Source organism: Haliotis asinina, chromosome 1, assembly GCF_037392515.1.
Source record: "Haliotis asinina isolate JCU_RB_2024 chromosome 1, JCU_Hal_asi_v2, whole genome shotgun sequence".
Lineage (NCBI taxonomy): Eukaryota > Metazoa > Mollusca > Gastropoda > Lepetellida > Haliotidae > Haliotis > Haliotis asinina.
In genome coordinates this window covers 67,723,919-67,745,340 of record NC_090280.1, presented here as the reverse complement: position 1 = coordinate 67,745,340, position 21,422 = coordinate 67,723,919, and the positions used below count along the sequence as shown (strand labels likewise).

The window sequence follows — 21,422 nt, the reverse complement described above, 5'->3', positions numbered from 1 at the left end:
GACCGTTGACAAGACACCCTTGAAGCTGAACCCTTTTGCCATTTCAAAAGGCATACAAGGCATAGCAGGAGATGTTAAAAACGTTAGACGTTTGCGTTCAGGGTCTCTTCTTATTGAATGCAGTAAGAGACAACAAGCAATTAATCTCCTGTCAACTAAATCTTTTGTCGGCATTCCCGTATCAGTCTCTCCCCACCGAACACTTAACACCAGCAAAGGCATAGTGAGAGACCGAGACTGCCTTTTTGCTGATATGCTGGAGATTGATATTGCCTCAGAAATGAAGGAACACGGTGTGCTATATGTAAAACGTTTCACTACCCGGAAAAACAATGAGATCCAACAAACAAACACCTATTTGTTCTCTTTTTCTACTCCGACTGCTCGTACATCAATAAAGGCTGGTTACTGTCAACTCAAAGTGGAAACGTACATTCCAAATCCATTGAGATGCTTCAAGTGCCAAAAGTATGGGCGTCTGTTGGAGGTCCACAGACATAAGACATCGTCCATGTAGACACTCCGTGGTGGGTGAGGAGCTAGGAGGATGAATTCTATCCAATATAACCATGGCACCCCCACAAAAAAAACGTTCACACGAATCGGATGATTCGTGCTCTTCAGATGATGATGTTATAACACTTCCAAAAAATCTTGATCATTGGGCACGGTTTCTCGTTATGTCTTCTCCCGATGGTAGTCCTCTAAAGTTAAATCCCTTTGCTATTGCTAAGGGCAATGAAGGCATAGCTGGAGACGTAGAGAAGGTCAAAAAGCTTCGATCTGGACTTCTACTGATAGAATGTAAGAAACAGATCCAGTCTCAAATTTTACTCTCTACCAAATCACTGGCAAATGTTCCTGTTGAGATTTCACCTCATAGAACCTTAAACAACAGTAAAGGCATTGTACGCGATGTTGGGCGATGCCTATCAGACATGAATGTGTATGACATTGTTTCAGAACTTCACTCACAAGGAGTAACTGATGTAAAGCGATTCACATCCAGAAAAGACAATGAAGTCACGAACACCAATACGTATTTGTTTACCTTTGGTGTCCCAACACGCCCGGATTCACTCAAAGCAGGCTATTGCAATTTAAGGGTAGATGCTTTTATACCAAATCCCCTTAGATGCTACTATTGTCAAAAATATTGACATGGCTCAAAATCTTGCCGAAACCCAGCTGCCTGTCATACATGTGGAGGGAAATGTGACAATAGCACAATATGTGACAAATCTCCTTCTTGTGTAAACTGTTCTGGCAATCACCCTTCTTCATCCAAAGACTGTCCAACTTGGAAGGTACAATCTAAAATTTTACGCATCAAGCATGAACGTAACATATCTTTCCTTGATGCAAAGAAACTTGTTCTTGCCCAAGAATCACCAGGGCCATCATGTACTGCTGCTGTTTCCACGTCCACTCGAACTTCTAGCACAGATTCTAGAGCCATTTCGTGCAATGGACTGACTCTTCGGCTCCTACTTTACTGCCTCCACCTATCCAGATTCAACCCGGTCAGAGGACATCTGCTTCACAGACAAGTCCTGTTTCCAGAGATAAGAACACTAACGCCAATGTTAATTATTCGAAGAAAAAACCGCAATCTGATCGTGTTCCTAAAGCACAGAAAAACACCACTTTTCTGTGTAACAAGTTTGGGGTGCTAGAGGACATGGACGTGTCCTCTGTTCAAAAAAACACCCGCTCCCGGAGTCATTCTCCAAAGAAAAAAGATCGTGAGCGGTCTCCCATAACTCCCCCTTAAATGACCACCAATCCAGTAATCCAGTGGAATTGTAGAGGTCTTAGGAATAATTTAAATGATTTACAACTCTTAATTCAAGATTTTCAACCATCGGCCATCTGTTTACAAGAGACATACTACAAAAACACTGATAAATTTGACGTAAGAGGCTATACTTCCTATAATGTCTTTTCCCCTCCTGGGCCTAAAGCGACTGGAGGTTCAACCATCTTATTAAAAAATGGCATCATCCATAGTCCTGTCCATCTAAATACTCCGCTTCAAGCTGTAGCACTCCGTATAACTTTGCACATTGCGTTTACATTGTGTTCACTGTACCTTCCACCATCTGCTTGTATACAACAGTCTGAACTTCAAGATCTCTATAACCAACTCCCCAAGCCCTGCATTATTACGGGTGACTTAAACGGACACAACCCCCTTTGGGGTGGTGCTCAGACGAATACTAAGGGGAAGCTCTTAGAAGATTTCATTTCTAACAATAGCTTATGCATACTTAATGATGGCTCAAACACCTATTTACATCCCGGCACAGGAACTTACTCTGCTATTGATTTAGCAATTACAGATTCAGCATTATTAAACGAATTTGAATGGTCTGTCCACGAGGATCTCTGTGGAAGTGACCACTTCCCTACTATTGTGAAAACTGTGACTCCTTCAGATGTTCCTCCTAATACAAGATGGAACTTTTCCAAGGCCAACTGGTCTTTATTTCAACTGCTTGCTTCTAGTACATTTAAACCTGATCTATTTCTTGACATCGCCGACCCTGTACAACTATTTTCAGATGAACTGAAGAAGATAGCCGATGAATGTATTCCTAAGTCCTCCACAAATCAACACATTCGAAAACCATGGTTTAATGATACCTGCAAACAAGCCAGAAAGGCACGGAGAAAAGCTGAGCATTATTTCCGTCGCCATCCAATGGTCCATAACTTGAACAAATTGAAAATTTTAAATGCAAAAGCACGGCGTACCTTTAGGCAAAATAAACGCCAATCTTGGCGAACCTATGTCTCTAAAATCAATGCACGTACACCAATTTCTAAAGTATGGAACATGATCCAGAAGATCAAGGGTAAGGGTTCTAGATCTAGCATTCACCATCTTAAAGACGGAAACCAGTTGCTGACAAATAAATCCGATATTGCTAATAAACTTGGTGAAACACTGGCGAAACATTCTTCTTCATCAAACTATGTACCTCAATTTCAAAAGTATCAAAATCAGAAGGAAAAAAAACTATTAATTTTACTTCCGATAATGGTGAAGATTATAATGAAGTATTTTCGATTAATGAACTCCATACTGCTCTTGACCAGGCTCACGATACTGCTTCAGGAGCTGATAACATACATTATCAACTCCTGAAGCATTTACCAGAATCATCTTTAGAGACGCTTCTTCATATTTTCGATGGTATTTGGACGTCTGGAAATTTTCCTTCTTCATGGCGTGATGCTATAATTGTGCCCATTCCTAAACCTGGACGTGATCACACTGATCCTTCCAATTATAGGCCGATTTCATTAACTAGCTGCGTTTGCAAGACCATGGAACGCATGATAAATAATCGACTTGTTTGGTACTTGGAAACAAATAACTTAATAACAGATATTCAATGCGGTTTCCGTAAAAACAGAAGTACTGTTGATCATTTAGTGCGTTTAGAATCGTTTGTGAAGAATGCCATCATTAATAAGCAACATGCAGTGTCAATATTTTTCGATTTAGAAAAAGCATACGACACAACCTGGAAACATGAGATTTTAAGAGACTTACATGACTTTGGATTGCGAGGCCGCTTGCCCCAATTTATATCCAACTTTCTAAATGACAGGCAATTTCAAGTCCGCGTGGTTTCTACCCTGTCTGATCATTACAGTCAGGATCAGGGTGTTCCACAAGGCAGCATTTTGTCTGTCACTTTGTTTAGTATTAAAATAAATAGTCTTTCAAAAGTGTTAACAGATTCAATCAACGGTTCACAAGGGATAAATATTTTAATGTTAAAACAATGTCAGATCTTTTTAACACAGTTAGTGCTCAATTATTGGATTTTTAAAAGAAATTGATTTCATGAATGAATTCTGATTTTTATATTCTGTAGATAGTTGCATTTTAATTATTGGTAGTTTAGATTAGTGACTTGAATTGTTGATGGCTGTACCCTCAAAGGGGGTTGAAGTATTGTAAAATGATTGTCCTCCTGAGAGGGTACGTAAGTCCACAAACATTCACAGTAAATTTAAGTCTACCAGGTTTTTAATCGTAGTATTCATGTTCTTTTAATTTTGGCTAAATTTTCGTACAATCGACAGCAGCTGAAGGGATGGTGTAAATCCAACTAGGGTCCATGTAGGAAGCAAACGTACTGTAAGTCCCCATGGTCCCTTGTGTGGTGATCTACCTTCTGTTGTTGGCGATCTTAGTCTGTTTTTTATATTGTATTGTCTAAATAGTGCTATTAGTTTTAACTTTCCATGCTAGTTTTAATTGAAATTGTGATATTCTAGTTGTTTTACTGTCCTTCGTTGACAGATTTTACCACATGCATATATTTCATGTAAATGTTCTCGTCACGATATGGCTGAGATATTGCCGATGTGACGTAAAATATTAACTCACTCACTCACTCCTGATAGTTCCAGCATCTGTCTATGTTAAGTTGTGCTTCCAAAATCACATAGATTATGTATTGTATTCCTCCATAGGGATGATCAAGATTCCTTTCATCTGTCAACTGGGGCCTGTAGTCATGACTACATACACGCAATACTTTGACGAAATGATGAATGAATACGTTGATGAAGACGAAGTCACAGTTTAGTTGTTCAAACGTCTTTAGCTGGTTTCACAAGACATGACAAACAAGTATACATGAATGAGGTGAGCGGACTTCCAGCTCAGACCCAAGGGCCTTTCCTGCGAGCGCCATAATCCTGCTCGCGGTCGTCCCTACAAAGACAATTGGAATGCCGGACTCCACACTCATATCTCACCTGCAGTATAGATGTGAGCATACATATATATAGTTTGTAACAACAATAGACAGGCAAAGATTAAACAATGGACAGATAGAAAAACTAATAGCACTTCCTTCTACAGCTAATGTGATGACAGACAAAGCCAAGGGGGATGACCAATAAAGGCCATAAATGTCATATAGAGTAATGGAAGTGACATTAGGAACAAGGTAGCTGACAAAACAATGTACTCTGCGGTAGTGATCAAGATCAAGATTGCAGATTGAATAATAATAACTAAACACCATATGGCCTGGCTACATAGTTTTTGGTCTGTAGAAATATTTGGACATGGCTGTCCTGAAGTAGACACTATAACACATCGATCAAGTTGATGTTCCACAGCATGTTGCTCTTGTCCTGTATGACTGTCCGGTGGCACAAGACCCGTTTGTACAGGATGATTATTGGTTGCGAATCGGCTAGGCCAGCTCTAACGAAATGTTGTCAGTGGTGTAACTGGCTGCATCGCTGTTCATCTTATGCACAACTTTGCTGTAGTCCTTAAACGTGAGTTCGTATTCCAGTCTATAAACCAGCGTGGCCTGGTAAAACTGTGCATGTCCCGTGAGCAACTTGAAGTTGAGCGGTATGCAAAACCATTTCCCATATGCTTCAGCGATGGCTTTTTCAGACTCTGAGATCTTGTCAAGCTGTTCTTGTGTGAAGGCGTACCCGATGCTTAATCGAGCCGATTAAGAACTATTGATGCCCTGGTACGAGTCGTTCTCGCATTACCCACACTTCTCCAGAGCTGCATGTAACAATGAAACACATAGCTGTCGTCGATACTCAACACCTCAGTCCCACTGATTTTGATGGTGGTTATCCTAATGATGGCACAACTGATGTTGTGAGTTCGCATTTGTCATTGTTGGAAGTCAAAGTAATGGTAAACAAAAGTCAAACCGTCCCAGGACAATGAGGTCATTCTCATCCAGGCTGGGGAATCTCACCAACAGCATTTGGTTTTGGTCTATATTGCTCGGATTATTGGTGATGGTCACTGACTGATGCACAGCTTTGACACCTAGCTTCTCTTAACCTTCGGAAAGGATGTGACATTATATACATAAAAATATATGATAATTAAAAATGGATGATGTTACGATGGATGATTTTTGTGGTCGAGTGCTCAGTGCACATACGATAATGACAAGTGCTCAAGAACCAGGAACTCATTTGAAAAAATGTGCCAACGTTGCAATATCCGACCTCAGTGACACTCATGGCTTTGACGAACCAGGAGTAGAAGTAAACTGTATGCCTTGCAACTGAAAAACAACATTTGCAAACACGTTGAAGTTTCCAGTGTTGGAGGTAGTAATAATTTGTATGACATCGTCGATACCACAGGAGTGGTCAACAACACTTGGTGCGATTGCAGTGGTGAGGACAAATGGATCATATCCCCAGCCTTCAGTAGCAACCTGTTTCGCTTAGACGATTTTGAGTGCACAGTCATCTCGAAAAACCAGCAGAACACTCTTGTCTTCACTGACGACAAATTACACACACTCTTGAGAAAACCTGGGATGCAAAACGTGAGTTTGCAGGTGGTCTCGGAATTCAATGATTTAGTCCCCATTCTATACCTATACAATGCCAATACTAGAATGCAGGGAGTAACGGTACTGTGGGAGACACCATATCGATCGTTAAAATTTTCTTACCAGACAAAATATTCATGGGGTTGAAGTACACATACTTGAAATTAATGAAAACACAACATGATTTTTTTATAAAAATATTTGTTGTGCAAACACAGAATGGGACTGTACCCAGTTGTAGTGAGTGAGTTTAGTTTTACACCACACTCAGCAATATTCCAGCTATATGGCGGTGGTCTGTAAATAATCAAGTCTGGACCAGACAATCCAGTGATCAACAACATGAGCATCAATCTGCGCAATGGGGAACCGATGACATGTGTCAACCAAGACACGAGCCTGACCACCCGATCCTGCTAATCACCTCTTACAACAAGCATAGTCGCCTTTTATGCAAGCATGGGTTGCTGAAGGCCTATTCTACCCCGGGACCTTCAGGGGTCGTATACAGTTGTAGAAGAAGTAGCAAAAACAATGGAAACCGTAGATGGGTTTCATTTGAAGCAGTTATGTGACATAAAACTAGAACAAGATCACGGGCAACATTATGTAAGAAATACCATAGAGTTTTCAGTTTCATGGAGGGGGTTGACACCAACCTTATGGCAACCAGTATGGGATTAGGAGAAGTAGGTGTCGCGTTGTTGACAACCATCATAGCTGCACCTATAATGCTGGGCATTGAAATAATGGCTGAGGTGTCAGGGTTGGTGGGGCTGGTGTTTAAGTTTGTATCTTACAAATTAAATTGCGAAGCATTGAAACAAAATCAAATTAGTATTCCAGCTGAAGCAATGTCATACACAATAGACAATATGTCCATCACACTTACCAATAACAAAATCTCGGAGGAGGAGGTTTGTTTGATACTCTCTGAACTAGCAAAGTATCACAGAATGAAACAGAGATTCGAACCAAGTTTCATAAAAGCACTGCCAACAAGCCTTCTTTACGAAAAGATAATTAAAGAAATTAAAGAAATTATAGGAGATTCACATTAAATTAAATCTCATGGTGAGAGAAGGCACCGACACAGTTCCCCCTTTGGGAGATGCGTAACAACCATCTTTCTTGGATTCTTACTTGGGGGACTGTGGCTACAAACGGACCCTGTTAAGAATTTTTTAAACTTTCTATCTGTCTGGGGTGCAAACGAAAAGTGGTCGGTGAAAGGGATAGCAGGGTAACGGGGCTACAAAGGCTTCATTGGACAGATAGCAGTTCAAAGCCCCCGTTGTATATACTACTACATCATTCACTATCACAAACCACAGCTGGACCTGCCGCTGGGCATGAAACTCACAAAAATCTACCGATCTCACGAGCAACTCGGTGTTCGGGAAGACCATGGAGAATTTGAGAAAACATGTCAACGTCAAGCTCGTCATATCTACCACGGAAGAAAAACTCATAGCATTCAACCGGAGCAAGATATTTGATGACACCACCAACAAAAATGTGTTCGGCAAGATGATGGACACATGCGTGGGCACGCCAATCGCCAAGTACGTTGAGAGCCAAGATGTATTCCATCAAGAAAGATGATGATGATGAAATCAGGAAGACGAAAGGCGTGAAAATACACGTGGTGAAAAAGCATCTCAATCATATCAAATTCAAGGAAGCACAAGTACGCCCTGACCGTCATCAACATCACCAGTCGCTTCAAAGAAACTGAACCGCTGACGATGAAGATTCTAATGAAGTCACCAAAGCCTTGGAATGCATCTACAAACACAGTTGCTTGACGTGGCCCGCTGTATTGCAAACTGAGTCACCGGACTCCTAGGCAAGAGACCCAACAAAGCCATGAAACTGAAATCCGTCAAATCGTCACCGGTGGAAGGTCGCATTAAAGCAGGAGGTGCTTATACCAGCCGTGCGAATACAATATATAACAGACAGCAAAAAACATGACACCAATCTGATATGGTCCATGAATACGTACAACATCCCCATCATCAACAACAAAGACAGTGAAACCAACTTGTACTACTTGAAAAACGGACGCCGAGACCTTTCATCATGGAGGAGTTGATGATCGTACCTCAGATCACGTTCCTTGCATATCACCCATCGAGTGATGATAGTTTCTCGTCATGATTTTTGTCTGTAGGCAACCAGCTACCCATTCACCAAGACAAGAGACATACACCTCAGAGGCGACCCAAGCCATTTTTTCCCTGACCAACCCCATGCTCACTTCGAAGCTCATATCTCGAAAACTATTCCATCGAATTTACTAAAATGTTTAATGCACCTCAGTAAGTAGTATACACGATGATGGAATGGGAAAAAGGACTTCTCAAGGGAGAGGTGGCACTTTTGTCAGAATGACTTGCAATCGACCTGATTCGTCCTCTCATTTTTTACTGGAATGTGCAAATCATTCCTTGCGCGAGGTCAGTGATAATAACAATGATAGTAATAATAAGAGTTTTATCAGTCATCTGTCGTAAAGCAAGGAGATTTAATAGCTGAGCCTAAACTCTTTCTTACACCATGACAATTTTATCATTTCTAAATACCCTGTACCCAGAGCTGTATACCATGTGAGTCAATATATGGAAGTGCTGTTTCTCGTAGTAACTGACTAAGAATTTTGTTTCAGAGTGAAACATCATATCTCTCATTCATATTTCTCACTGACAGAGTAGCCTTGGTACAGCATAAGCATGCATCAACAAAAAGCCTTTTCCATTCTAAATATTGTTTACAGTAATTTGATTTGAAAACATATGATTAACAGGAACAGTGTTTGAAAAGTCAAAGAAACAGTTCTTTTTTAACTATTTCTGAACAAACTCTTCATGTAACATCAACTAATTTTGTATAAAATAATTGCATAAAATATTGTTTTACAGTTTGAGGTAGAGATTATTGTTTATTGTTGGTACATGTGTTTCCATGTTTTCAAAAAGCATCATAAACACACACACGCAATGTACAAGAAATACCTCACCCGTTCTGTAGCAAGTCTCCCCAGCCAGGGATAAAACCAGGTTTCCGGGTAACCCACAGCAACGCCAGAATGATAAAGTTCACCAACACAATCACTTCTGGAAACCTGAACTCGAAAACAATTTAAACACGTGAATGACAAATGCAGGTAGGCGTGCGTGCGTGTGGATAACCATTTATCATTTCAATTACGTGGCTATTTCATTGCTCATAGACTGGAACTTTGAAATCAAATCAGTTTATCCGATGCATTTCATGCCATGACGTATCATCTCTTGCACTACTGGGGTGGATGAATACATTTTACTAAAGCTCCAATGATACATTGTATGTGTCTTAATACATTTAAGATGCCTGTAGTTTGTATTTATACAATAATGTTTTGTACACATTTGTTATTTTTGTGTGCATACATGAATACGAAAGTAGGGGTTATGAGCACTCCACAATCCATGTGTTTGTTTTCGGTTCGCCACCATTGTGTGTCCTGGTGCGGCAGTAAAATACCAGGTCTTGTATTGTAGGAAACGTTTTTACACCGCCATCATTGTTATCACCCTTACATGTATACACCAGTACATTGTATACTGACTCACAAAAGAAACGTCACCCTACCAAAATTTTTGCCAGATATGTTTCATCTTAATTTTAATTATATTTCACTTTTTATATGTTAGCTAATGTTCAAGAACATTTGGTCAAAATGGAGTTACAAAAGTAATGATGGGACGGGGTTATTGTACGTACTTCATGAAAATGACAATGTGCAGACGATGCAACGCTGTTGTCAACGCTTAAGGAGGCCACGCAGGTTATTGACTTTCAGATCGGACTGTCGCGCCACCTGTCATTTTGACTTGCAGTTGTCTGAAAATTCGTCTTTAAGTATTGATGATCAAATATGTCAATTTTGAAATCTTTTCAACAATTATTATGGTATTTACATGTGTTTGAATTAAACTGACTACCAACTCCAAAAAGGAAGTGGCGTGGTTTCTTTGCGGTTCAGTGTGTATGTCTCTAACTTGTTGGCACGTGTACACCAGTGCACTGTAGGTGTCTGTTGTTGGCACGCATACACCAATGCATTGTAGGTGTTATGTTGTTGGTATGTATACACCAATGCATTGTTGGTGTATATGAAATTACTTTATGTACCCTCTCAGTGGGACAAAAGCCTTAAGACACGTTAACTACAGCAACAAATAATTTCTATAAAAATTATATATTTTCCATAGAGATTAACATGCTTTCTACATCCAATTTTTTCCGTTAGCTAAATGTCATTTAAAAAAAAACAAATGGCAGAATGAAAACTAATTCTATGAAAAGATCCTTCAAAGATGTTTGAAATACGTATCCCGTGAGACGGATAAAAACAATACAGTGAAGTCTGACATGCTATCCATTACCCATGGAGGCATCAATACATTATGGTCAGTATATACTTCATATTGTGCACTAGTAGTTTGCTGTGTGAGAGGCCGTCTATGGATCAATGTTGAACTTACTTCATTGTACCAAGTTTATTGGCTTCTCTCCTGATAACGTTTCTCACTGCGAGGTACGAATCTTGGTCTTTCTGGCAGCATTTGAGAATCCTGTTTACAAAAATCGTGTATATTTCATTATCGTCCAGTCTTGGTTGACTGTAGGTGATTGACACGTGGAACAAATTAATTTGCTTTACTTACTTTGTTCTCACAGTGTACATATAAAGCCAGCCCCAAACAAATACAAACAGGATGGCAGATATTGGCAGTCCTATGGCCAGCCAGTTGGCAAAGTTCACTTCCGATCCGCCAACTTTTGAGAACGTCCTGAAATACAATGGTTAAAGAAGTCTTTAAAAGTAAGCTTTAAAAGAAACAAGCAGAGGTGTGTATTAAAGACCCTTGGTTTAAGATGATTATATCTGAAATGTATACATTTACGTAACGTGGTAACAAAACTATGTAACTTATCACATACATTTATGAATAGGTATGTAACATGAAATGTCTATTTTCAATGTGTATTTTCAAGGAAATAACGTCCATTTGCGTTATTATGAAAAGCAAATTACCACCGCCCAATCACAAAGCATGTGATGTCTGCATGTTATATGGTTTCAGTCAGAATGTGCATATCGATTACTTTTGAAAGTGTCACGCATTTAAGAAACTGAACATTTTCATGCTTATTATCATCATCTGTGTGTCCACACATCTGCATTTAGACTACACGATATTGACGCTAAACAGTCTATGAGACTGAATTGCTATGAATTATCAATGCATTACTATTAAAGTTTACATGTATACCCATTTTTTATATTTATACTTTACCTTTACATAATATCAAAATATTTGCTTGCCATATTTCGAGATGGCTGAAGCTTTAATAATGACAATAACTACAAATGATTTGCCGTGAACACATCATACCAGTGCTCCGTCCAGTAAGTTAGGCACGCGAGATCAGGAACCTGCTTCGGTTCTTAATTTCTTACATGTGATATGTACATTATTAAGGCGCAAAATGTTACGACAACATTACATCTGCAGCTAATACAGTTCTTTTTCAAACATTTCCTGATGCCAAATTACTGTTGTATTAACGTCTAAATTTCACAGTGTCGAGATTCAACAAAGTTTGTTAAACAGATCTGTATTGCTATTTCAGAGACTGGTTATTGCAACACGGATCACCTTAACAAACTGACAGTGCGTGTCTGGGTGTGAGATAACTACACGAACAGAAATAGGATTTGTTCCAAATTAATTTACTCAACAAACAACTTTACGTTGTCATATAGTGATTGTAAACACCCCGACATCTGCCTCATGCACATGCATGATTGTCAATATGTTCCTGGACCCTGTCGTACCGTACAGATGTCTATCAAGGAGTACGCGGTGATATAAGATTTTCTACCTCATATATTTGTATACTTAACAGCAAAAGAAACGCAAATTTCGAAAAACAAATTAAATCTCCTAAAAGAAAGCGTTCATGTTTACGTCTTCTATTTAAGATCTTGACAAAACAGTTGCGTTTCTTTTGCTGTTCAGTATATGTAGTTTCTGCGTGTTGATAATCGCGTGGTCATAACCAAGATGGCGTATAAAAGCTCTGCATTCCTCTGTGATTAATGCAGACAATTTGCCAACGTTGTTATTAATTGTTCTCATCACGATATGACCGAGATGTTGCCATTGTGCCACTGAATATTAACTCACTCACTCACTCGTTCCATGGTTTTACAGACACAACTCGTTAGAGAGATTGGTCTGTAATTAGAAGGATCAGTATGATCCCCGTCAGGCTGTGGAATAGATACAACAATGGCATTACGCCACGAAATCGGTAAAATCCCTGAAGTCCATATTTGATAAAAAATTTCTAAAAGGATTTCTAAACATGATTCTAGCAATTGCTTGCTCAAGGGCGGTATGGAGCTCATGTAATGAAAATAATTCTTTATAGTCTTCACCATTGTCCGAGCTGAAATTGATGTTTTTCTTCTCCTGTTGTTCCTGGTACTTTTGAAACTCAGGGACATAATTTGATAAAGATGAATGCTAGGCTAACGTTACACCATCTTTATTTGCAATGTTAGTTTTATTAGTTAATATGGTATCACCGTTCTTCAGATGATGAACAGTAGATTTAGAACCTTTGCCCTTTATTCTTTGGATCATATTCCACACCTTTGAGCTAGGTGTACGTGAATTTATTTTGGAAACATAATTTCGCCAAGACTGAAGTTTATTTTGCTTCAAAGCATGTCTAGCGTTGACATTAGTAATTTTGACGTTGTGTAGATTATGAACAGTAGAATGTTTACGAAAATATTTTTCAGCCTTCTTCCTATATTTTCTGGCCTGTTTACATTCATTAGTTAACCTTGGTTTACGAATATGTGGAATTGCTGAGGACTTAGGAATTGTTTTATCAGCAATGTCATTTAGTGTATCCGAAAACAACTGTATAGGATCTTTACTGTTCCTAAAAAGATCGTGCTTCGAGTGTTCAACACACAGAATCTGATATGATGACCAATCAGCCCTGGCAAGGTTCCTTCTTGATACAGGCGGATCATCACCAGGGTTAATGTTTTTTGAGAATGGTGGGGAAGTGATCACTCCCACATAGGTCATCATGGACCACCCATTCAAATTCATTATATAAGGCAGAATCGGTGATTGCCAGATCCAGGGAAGAATATGTTCCCGTAGCTGGATGTAAATAGGAGGCTGAGTCGTCGTTTGAAATACATAAATCATTATTAGAAATAAATTCCTCGACGATTTTACCTTTGTTATTAGCATGGGCACTTCCCCAAAGGGCACCCGTGGGGACTCACCTCCTCGTGCTGGGTGCTGGGTAACGCCAAGAGCTCGCCACCCCAGTTGTGGACACGGGGTCATATTTGGTCCACCAACCCGTTTGCCGTGGGTTGCGGTCCTGTGTCGGTGGAGGAGGGGATCCTGGTGGTTGAGGGCGTGGGAACAGGACCAGTGTTCCTTATGCTCAACACACCACTTCGGCCCTAACTTCACCTAGACGGGTGGTTGAATGGGCCCGGTTCAACCAATCGGCTGGTCATGCCAAGCCCTGTGTATACATATTTTGATACACAATTTCGGACACTTCAGAACATGTTTTGTGAGATGACTTGGCTTACAAATATGTATTTGAATTTGACATTATTTCGCTTTTGTATTTTGCCTAGAGTCCTATGCCCAGAAGGCGGTGGCTCATGGGCCAATCTGGTAGAATTATTTATTTTTTCTACTGGAGTATACCATCTGGGTATCCCTGGTGCTACAAGTCGGAGACCCACTTGTGATGAGCACTGTCTTTATGACACTCCGTGGTGGGTGGTGAGCTCGGGTGGTGAGCTCGGGTGGTGAACCATTCAGTCTCAACCATGGAATACCAAACCCCTACCAAAAAATACAAAACATCCACTTGAAAATAATGATCAGGAACGACCCTCTGTATCTGCTGATTATTGGCCACGGTTTATAGTTATTGAGACTCTTGATAAGACTCCTATCAAACTCAATCCCTTTGCCGTTTCTAAAGGTATCTCTGGGATAGCAGGAGAAGTCAAAAACATCAGGCGCTTGAGAAATGGTACTCTGTTGATTGAATGTAACAGGAAACAACAAGCGACAAACTTGGTATCAATTGATGTGTTCATTGGAGTACCTGTTCTGGTTTCAGCTCACAGAACATTGAACACTAGCAAGGGCATTGTCCGGAGACCGTGACCACCTCCTTTCAGATATGACTGAGCTTGATATAGTTTCTGAGTTGAAGGACCAAGGAGTAACATGTGTCAAAAGGTTTACAACCAGAAGAAATAATGAAACTGTTTAAACAAGCACTTACCTCTTTTCATTTTCGGCTCCAAATCCTCCTAAGTCAATAAAGGCAGGTTACTGCAATCTGAATGTTGATATATACATTCCAAATCCTCTGCGCTGCTTTAAGTGCCAGAAATACGGACATGGCGTTTCTAACTGCACATTGTCTGTTACATGTGCTCACTGTGCTGAGAATACACATGTAACAGAAGATTGTGATAGTAACTATAAAAAATGTGCCAACTGTCAAGGAAGTCATTCGGCTTTTTCGAAAGGATGTCCAGTTTGGAAAAAGCATATGGAAATAAACAGAATCAAATTTTCTCAAAACATCAGTTTTGCTGAGGCAGAAAAGATTGTTCAGTCCTCCGAACAGACGGAAACATATGCCAGAATCACCAAAACACCCGAAACGGCTTCAAATGGCACTACTACACCCGTAATCACTTCATCACACTCCTGTCAGACAGAATTGACATGGGTGAATACGGAGCATCCACAACCTCTCTCTACTCAGATAGCACCACGTACTATCCAGCAGATCGAGTCGACTACTTCTCGTCAGTCTCGAGCTCAGTCGGAAGGAAGTGAAAAACAAAATGTCAAAACCAAATCCAAAGCAAAAACAGAGGCTACTAAACCAAATCGAGCTCCAAAGGGGTCAGAAAATAGATAAAATTATATAATAGATATGGTTCAATGGAAGAAATGGAAGTGTGTGATAACACCCATCCCAGGGCACACAGCTTGTCGCCCTCAAAGAAAGTACGGGGTAGATCCCCAATCAACCCACCCAAAAGGTAATGTTCTGCAGAAACATAGTACAGTGGAACTGTAGAGGATTAAGGACAAATTGTAATGAATTACATCTTTTAGTTCAAGACCTGGCACCATCAGTATTCTGTCTGCAAGAAACGTATTTGAAACAGACAGATAATTTTAATCTACGTCATTTCGATGCATATCTTCCATCCTTGTGAAGCAGAATGTTATTCATAGCCCACTTTCACTTAAAACTAATCTTCAAGCCGTTGCAGTGAGACTCACTCTTCATATCGCCTTTACAATATGCTCGCTGTATATTCCACCTTCTTTCAAACTCCATTTGTCTGATCTTCAAGCTCTCTATGATCAACTTCCGAAACCCTTCATTATAATGGGTGATCTTAAAGGCCATAATCCACTCTGGGGTGGTACAAATAATAGCACTAAAAGTAAAACACTAGAAGATTTTATTTCCAATAATGATTTGTGTATATACAATGATGGATCCAATACTTACCTGCATCCTGCATCCTGCATCCTGCAACCGGCACATACTCTTCTCTAGATGTCTCTTGCAGACTCTACTGTGCTTAATGAATTTGAATGGTCAGTCCACAATGACCTTTGTGGAAGTGATCACTTTCCAACGATACTATCAGAAACGTCTCCTACTGATTCTCTATCTCACACACGCTGGAATTTTTCCAAGGCAGATTGGTCCTTATTTCAAACCTTATGCACTTCTAGACTAAGACCCTGCCAAAACTTCTTCATCAGCAAATTATGTCCCTGAGTTTCAGGGGTTTCAGAAACAACAGGAAAAGACAAAACTTAATTTTCAATCAGATAACGGCGAAGTATAATCTGAAGTGTTTTCATTACATGAGCTACATACTGCTCTTGAGCAAGATCATGACACTGCAACGAGTGATGATAATATACATTACCAGTTACTGAAAGACTTACCTGAGCCATGCCTGGTCACACTTTTAGACATATTTGATAAAATATGGACGTCGGGGAAATTTCCTCTTTCATGGCGTAATGCCATTGTAGTCCCAATCCCAAAACCTGGCAGGGATCATACAGATCCATCGAATTATAGACCGATATCTCTAGCTAGCTGTGTCTGTAAAACCATGGAACGTATGGTGAATAATAGACTAACTTGGTACCTTGAAGCCAATAACCTGGTCACAAATATTCAATGTGGTTTCAGGAAGAATCGAAATACCATTGATCATTTGGTACGTTTAGAATCCTTCATGCGTTTAGAAACAACATGCGGTAACGTTTTTCTTTGATCTCGAGAAAGCTTATGACACGATGATTTGCATGACTTTGGATTGAGAGGCTCTTTGCCTCTTTTTATATCAGAGTTTTTAAAAGAGAGGCAATTTCAAGTACGAGTAGGTTCAACCCTGTCTGATGATTATAATCAGGATCAGGGTGTTCCACAAGGAAGTATTTTGTCTGTCACACTGTTTAGTATTAAGATCAACAGTTTATCCAAAGTTTTAAACGATTCCATTGATGGATCACTTTTTGTGGATGATTTTAATATTTCTTGTCGTGGTAAAAATATGCACACTATTGAACGGCAACTACAGTTGTGTTTGAATAAAATAAACAAATGGTGTCTTGAAAACGGCTTTAAATTTTCTAAGTCCAAAACAAATTGTATACACTTTTGTAGAAAATATAAGCCGCATAAGGACCCTGAAATATCTTCAATGGCTCTTTCTAGTCTTCAGGCTATTAAATATTTATCATGTAAACATCCACTTTTAACAGAAATTATTGAACTGATCATGATCTTGCTACTGGCCAGTACGACATCGTCTTTTGTTGGTTACCAAGCCACGTAGGCATTTCTGGTAAAATGATGGCCGATCTTGCTGCGTAGGCAGCACTCAACAAATCTGTGACACAACTTCTTATTCCATACTCTGATTACAAAGCGAGCATTAGAACATCCGTGATCTGATGCAGAAGAAGTGGGACACCCAAGTAGGTATCAATAAACTACATGAAATAAAACCCTACATTGGTTATACCTACTTGGGTTGTCAGTCCAGATTTGAAGAGGTAATCATGGCCATACAAGGTATACCCATAAGTACCTGTTAAAGGTGAGGATCCTCCGTTTTGTATCCCTTGTGATGAGAGAGTTAAGGTCAAGCATATTCTGCTTGACTGTGTTGAATTCTTCATCATAAGTATTTCAATGTCATTACTATCAAGGATCTTTTTACAACTGTAAGTTCTCATTTAATCATTGTTTTTTTCAAGGAAATCGATTTCATGGCAGAATTTTGAGCACTGTGATTCTGTAAATAGATGTTCCCCATAATAACACATGGCTTTGGAAGCTGATCATAGTGATTCTGAAGGTCCAATAGTCGAATAGAAGACGAAGTAGGGATATATAAGCTGCACGGAGTCAATGCAATGTAGAAAGTTAAACGAACGTCAAAAGTGTGAAGATTTGTATTAAGTTGGACACGGCTATGAATAATGCCCTGCCGCACTAAAGTAGAATTGCCTCCAGTAGCTTTATCCCCTGGAGGGGAAAAGGAATGGTAATCGCTGTACTGTCTTAAGTTAAAGGTATGGGAATGTTTGAGATATGTCTCCTGGAGACATAATGCTGACGGCTGATAATCTTGTATTAGTAATTGTATTTTGCTGAAGTTATTCTTCAGTCCTCCGCAATTCCACTGAAGCATGTTGTAGCCTGTCATGAAACCGTTTAAGGTGGTTCAACTGGAGATCGAGAACGGGAGGAAGTCCTATTCCCAGTGCCTTGTAGTGAGGGATTCACCTCCATCTCAAGAGGATCAAACATATTTTGAGCCTCTACGAGGACTGTGCTGGAGAGCCCTGGCATTTCTCCTCATTTGCTTTTTTGGTTATTTTAGATAAATTAGCGTCACCCTGATTGGTATTTGCATTTGCAGTCTCTCTATCTGATGGTTTAGGCTGAGTTATGGATGGAATGTCTGTTTGTGTGGCAGATGTTAATACTGATGTATTGCCATAGTTGGTCTGGTCATCACTTACCCAAGAGATGTCAGTTTGAGTTGATGTCGTTGACATTGGTGGAGTTCGACATGTGGAAGACACAACAGCTGAAAAGGTTTTAGTGTAAGGAGGAGACTAAGCTGAGAGTAACCTTTTTGCTTCAGTATAAGAAATGTTGTTGATACAATTAAGTTTTAATATTTTTGTTTTGCGCTCAAACCTGGACAGGTCTTGGACGAGGACAAGTGCTGACCATCACAGTTGGCATACTGAATCTCATTCGTACACTCAGAACTCTCATGAGTTCCACTGCAACGGAAGCATCTTGTGGTACCAGTGCAAAATCTGCACAGCCTTCATAGACCTTTTCTTTGAACCGTTGACGGGCACAGTCCATGGTCAAAGAGTGGACACAAAATGGCGACTCAAGCCAAAGATAATGGGGTGATGAAAATCTGTCGGAACAGCTGGAACAACCGAGACCCAAGTCAAAAACCCGAATGGACTCAAAAACGATGGAGGGATCATCAGAGGGTGGTGAACGCCTTGAAAGTGAGAGCGAGGGTCACAGGTCAGTGCCAGCAGCCACGCTCCAGGCCATGATGTGGGCTATAGACGCCCAGCAGCAGCAGACCGACAGGCTGATGGCCAAGTTGGGGCCCCGTTTCGGTAGTGATAACTCGGACTCACAACCTTGCCCGAGTACGTCCGGAGTTAGCCGAGATTACCTGAGTGTGACGGAAGTGCCTCTCGGCCATGACAGCAAGAATGAGGGTGAAATCACTGACTCACATGATGATTATGATTTCTGTCCCAGCTTGAACAATCAAAACCAGATAAAGAGTACGACAGTGAAAGTGATGTGACAGGCCTTTTGGCCGAGTTGAAGAGTTTCTTCAATGACACAGATGATGCCTCGCCAAATGTGAGAACCGAGCTTGCCTCAACTGTGAGTGATGGGGTATGGAACGTGGCCAATATAAAACAAGAGTCATCAGAAGATAACATATCCCCCCAAGCCCCCACATATTTGAAAGGACAAATCATCTGAAGGTTACTTGATGTTTTTTTAGACTAAGTTTGAATCGTTTCCATGGAAATCATGAAAAATATAAATGCTATATATCTGTAAACAGCAAAAGGCACCACTTGAAGATCTGCCTCATATATCTGCCAAGATCTGTTGAAAGATATCAAATGGTTTTCGAGTTGTCCTCTGGAAACGAAGCCTATCCCTCCATGTTGAGACCGATACGTTTCCATGAAAACCGAGAATATAAGAAACCACAAAAACCTGTACATAGCAAAAGGCACGACTTTAGGTTCTGATTGATATATCTACCAAGTTTTGCAGAATAATATTGAACGTTGTTGAGTTCTGCTCCGGAAACGAAACCCGTCCCTCCATTTTAAGTCCGAAACGTGTCCATGGAACCCGAAAAATTAATAATAAACAAAAAGCTGTAAATACCAAAATGTACCTCTTTGGGGTCTGCCACACATATCTACCAAGTTTTACTCACAGATTTTAAAGAAGTTTTTGAGTTCTGTTCCGGAAACGTTTCCATGGAAAGTGAGAAAATAATAAATCACAAAAACATGTACGTTCCAAAAGGCACCACTTTAGGTTCTGATTGATATATCTACCAAGTTTTGCAGAAACATACTGAACGGTTTTTGAGTTCTGCTCCGGAAACAAAGCCCATGCTACCATTAGACCAACACCAAATTGTTCCATGGGGAAAGAAAATATAAAAATAAAAATGAAAAAAATCTGTAACTAGCAAAAGGCACAACCATAGGTTGAGATTATTATATCTTTCAAGTTTGGTCTAAAAATATTAAACGGTTTCTGAGTTATGCTCAGGAAACAAAATGATCACGGACAGACAGACGAGGCGTCGACTATATTCGATTGGTGAAATCGATGGATGCCATTAGACTCCTGTCAGGCGCTATAAGCGAAGTAAATAGGGGAAGGAGAGAGGGGTTTACACCCGAGGTTGAGGTACCATACAAAAGGCTTTGCACAGAAAAAGTGACGACCACCAAGTACCTCTTCGGGGATGATCTGGCAAGGAAAGTCAAGGACATCTCGGACAGTAAACAGCTTGGTCTAAAAATGACTGTGAAATTTACCAAGAAGAAGTACCACGGAGAGAAATTCAGACCGTACCAACACGGCAAAGGAAAGAAATCAGTAGACTGTCAACCAGTCATGGACAATGTGGCATCACAGGTGAGCAAATTCAATCTCGTGAATACTCTCAGTAATTTTGTGGCGAGTAAAATCAGTGAGTATCCACGTGCGTGGAAAAGGATAACTTTCTGACAGATAGATTATATCCCCAATTAGGGGAGCTCGCATAGAATTCGGAGAATGCAGAATGCAGAGAACACATTTTGTGGTTGACCCTGAATAAGTGTGAATTTTACAATGTGCTCAACAGGAAACAGCCAGATATTGTAGTGCCCTTTGTAGAGATAAACTTAGTGTGCATGTCCGACTTCTGCGTGACAATGCTACAGATGTAATGATATCAATCATATGGATGGTAATAAGTATCTATGCAATAGTGTAACAAGACAATTTTGGCTTTGGTGCATATACAGCGAAAAATCTGGATTTCAACTGCTCATATTCCAGACATACTTAACATTGAAGCAGATTGGGAATCACGCGATTTCTCTAAGGATGCAGAATGGGAATTAAATACAGAGGTGTTCTCCCATGTGTGTAGTGTTTTTGACTCGGTGCCAACAACAGACCGTATAAACAAAAAAGTAGACAAGTTTGTATCGTGGCACCGTGATTCAGAGGCAGTGGCAGTAGATGCATTGTCTTTGTCATGGCAGAGTAAACTCAATGATATTTCTGCCCTTTCAGTCTCCTTGGAAG

The 21,422-nt window shown here is 40.1% G+C and overlaps 1 protein-coding gene across 1 annotated transcript in view; it reads right to left on the bottom strand.

Moving 5' to 3' along the window:
* Positions 1-21,422, bottom strand: part of LOC137282202 (Na(+)/citrate cotransporter-like) — a 111,425-nt gene that overhangs the window by 21,225 nt on the left and 68,778 nt on the right. The window contains exons 7-9 of the mRNA XM_067813936.1: positions 11,072-11,197; positions 10,889-10,978; positions 9,379-9,483 (exon numbers count right to left, since the gene is read on the bottom strand). Of these exons, the coding sequence (XP_067670037.1) occupies positions 9,379-9,483; positions 10,889-10,978; positions 11,072-11,197 (321 nt within the window). The remainder of the gene's footprint in view (positions 1-9,378; positions 9,484-10,888; positions 10,979-11,071; positions 11,198-21,422) is intronic.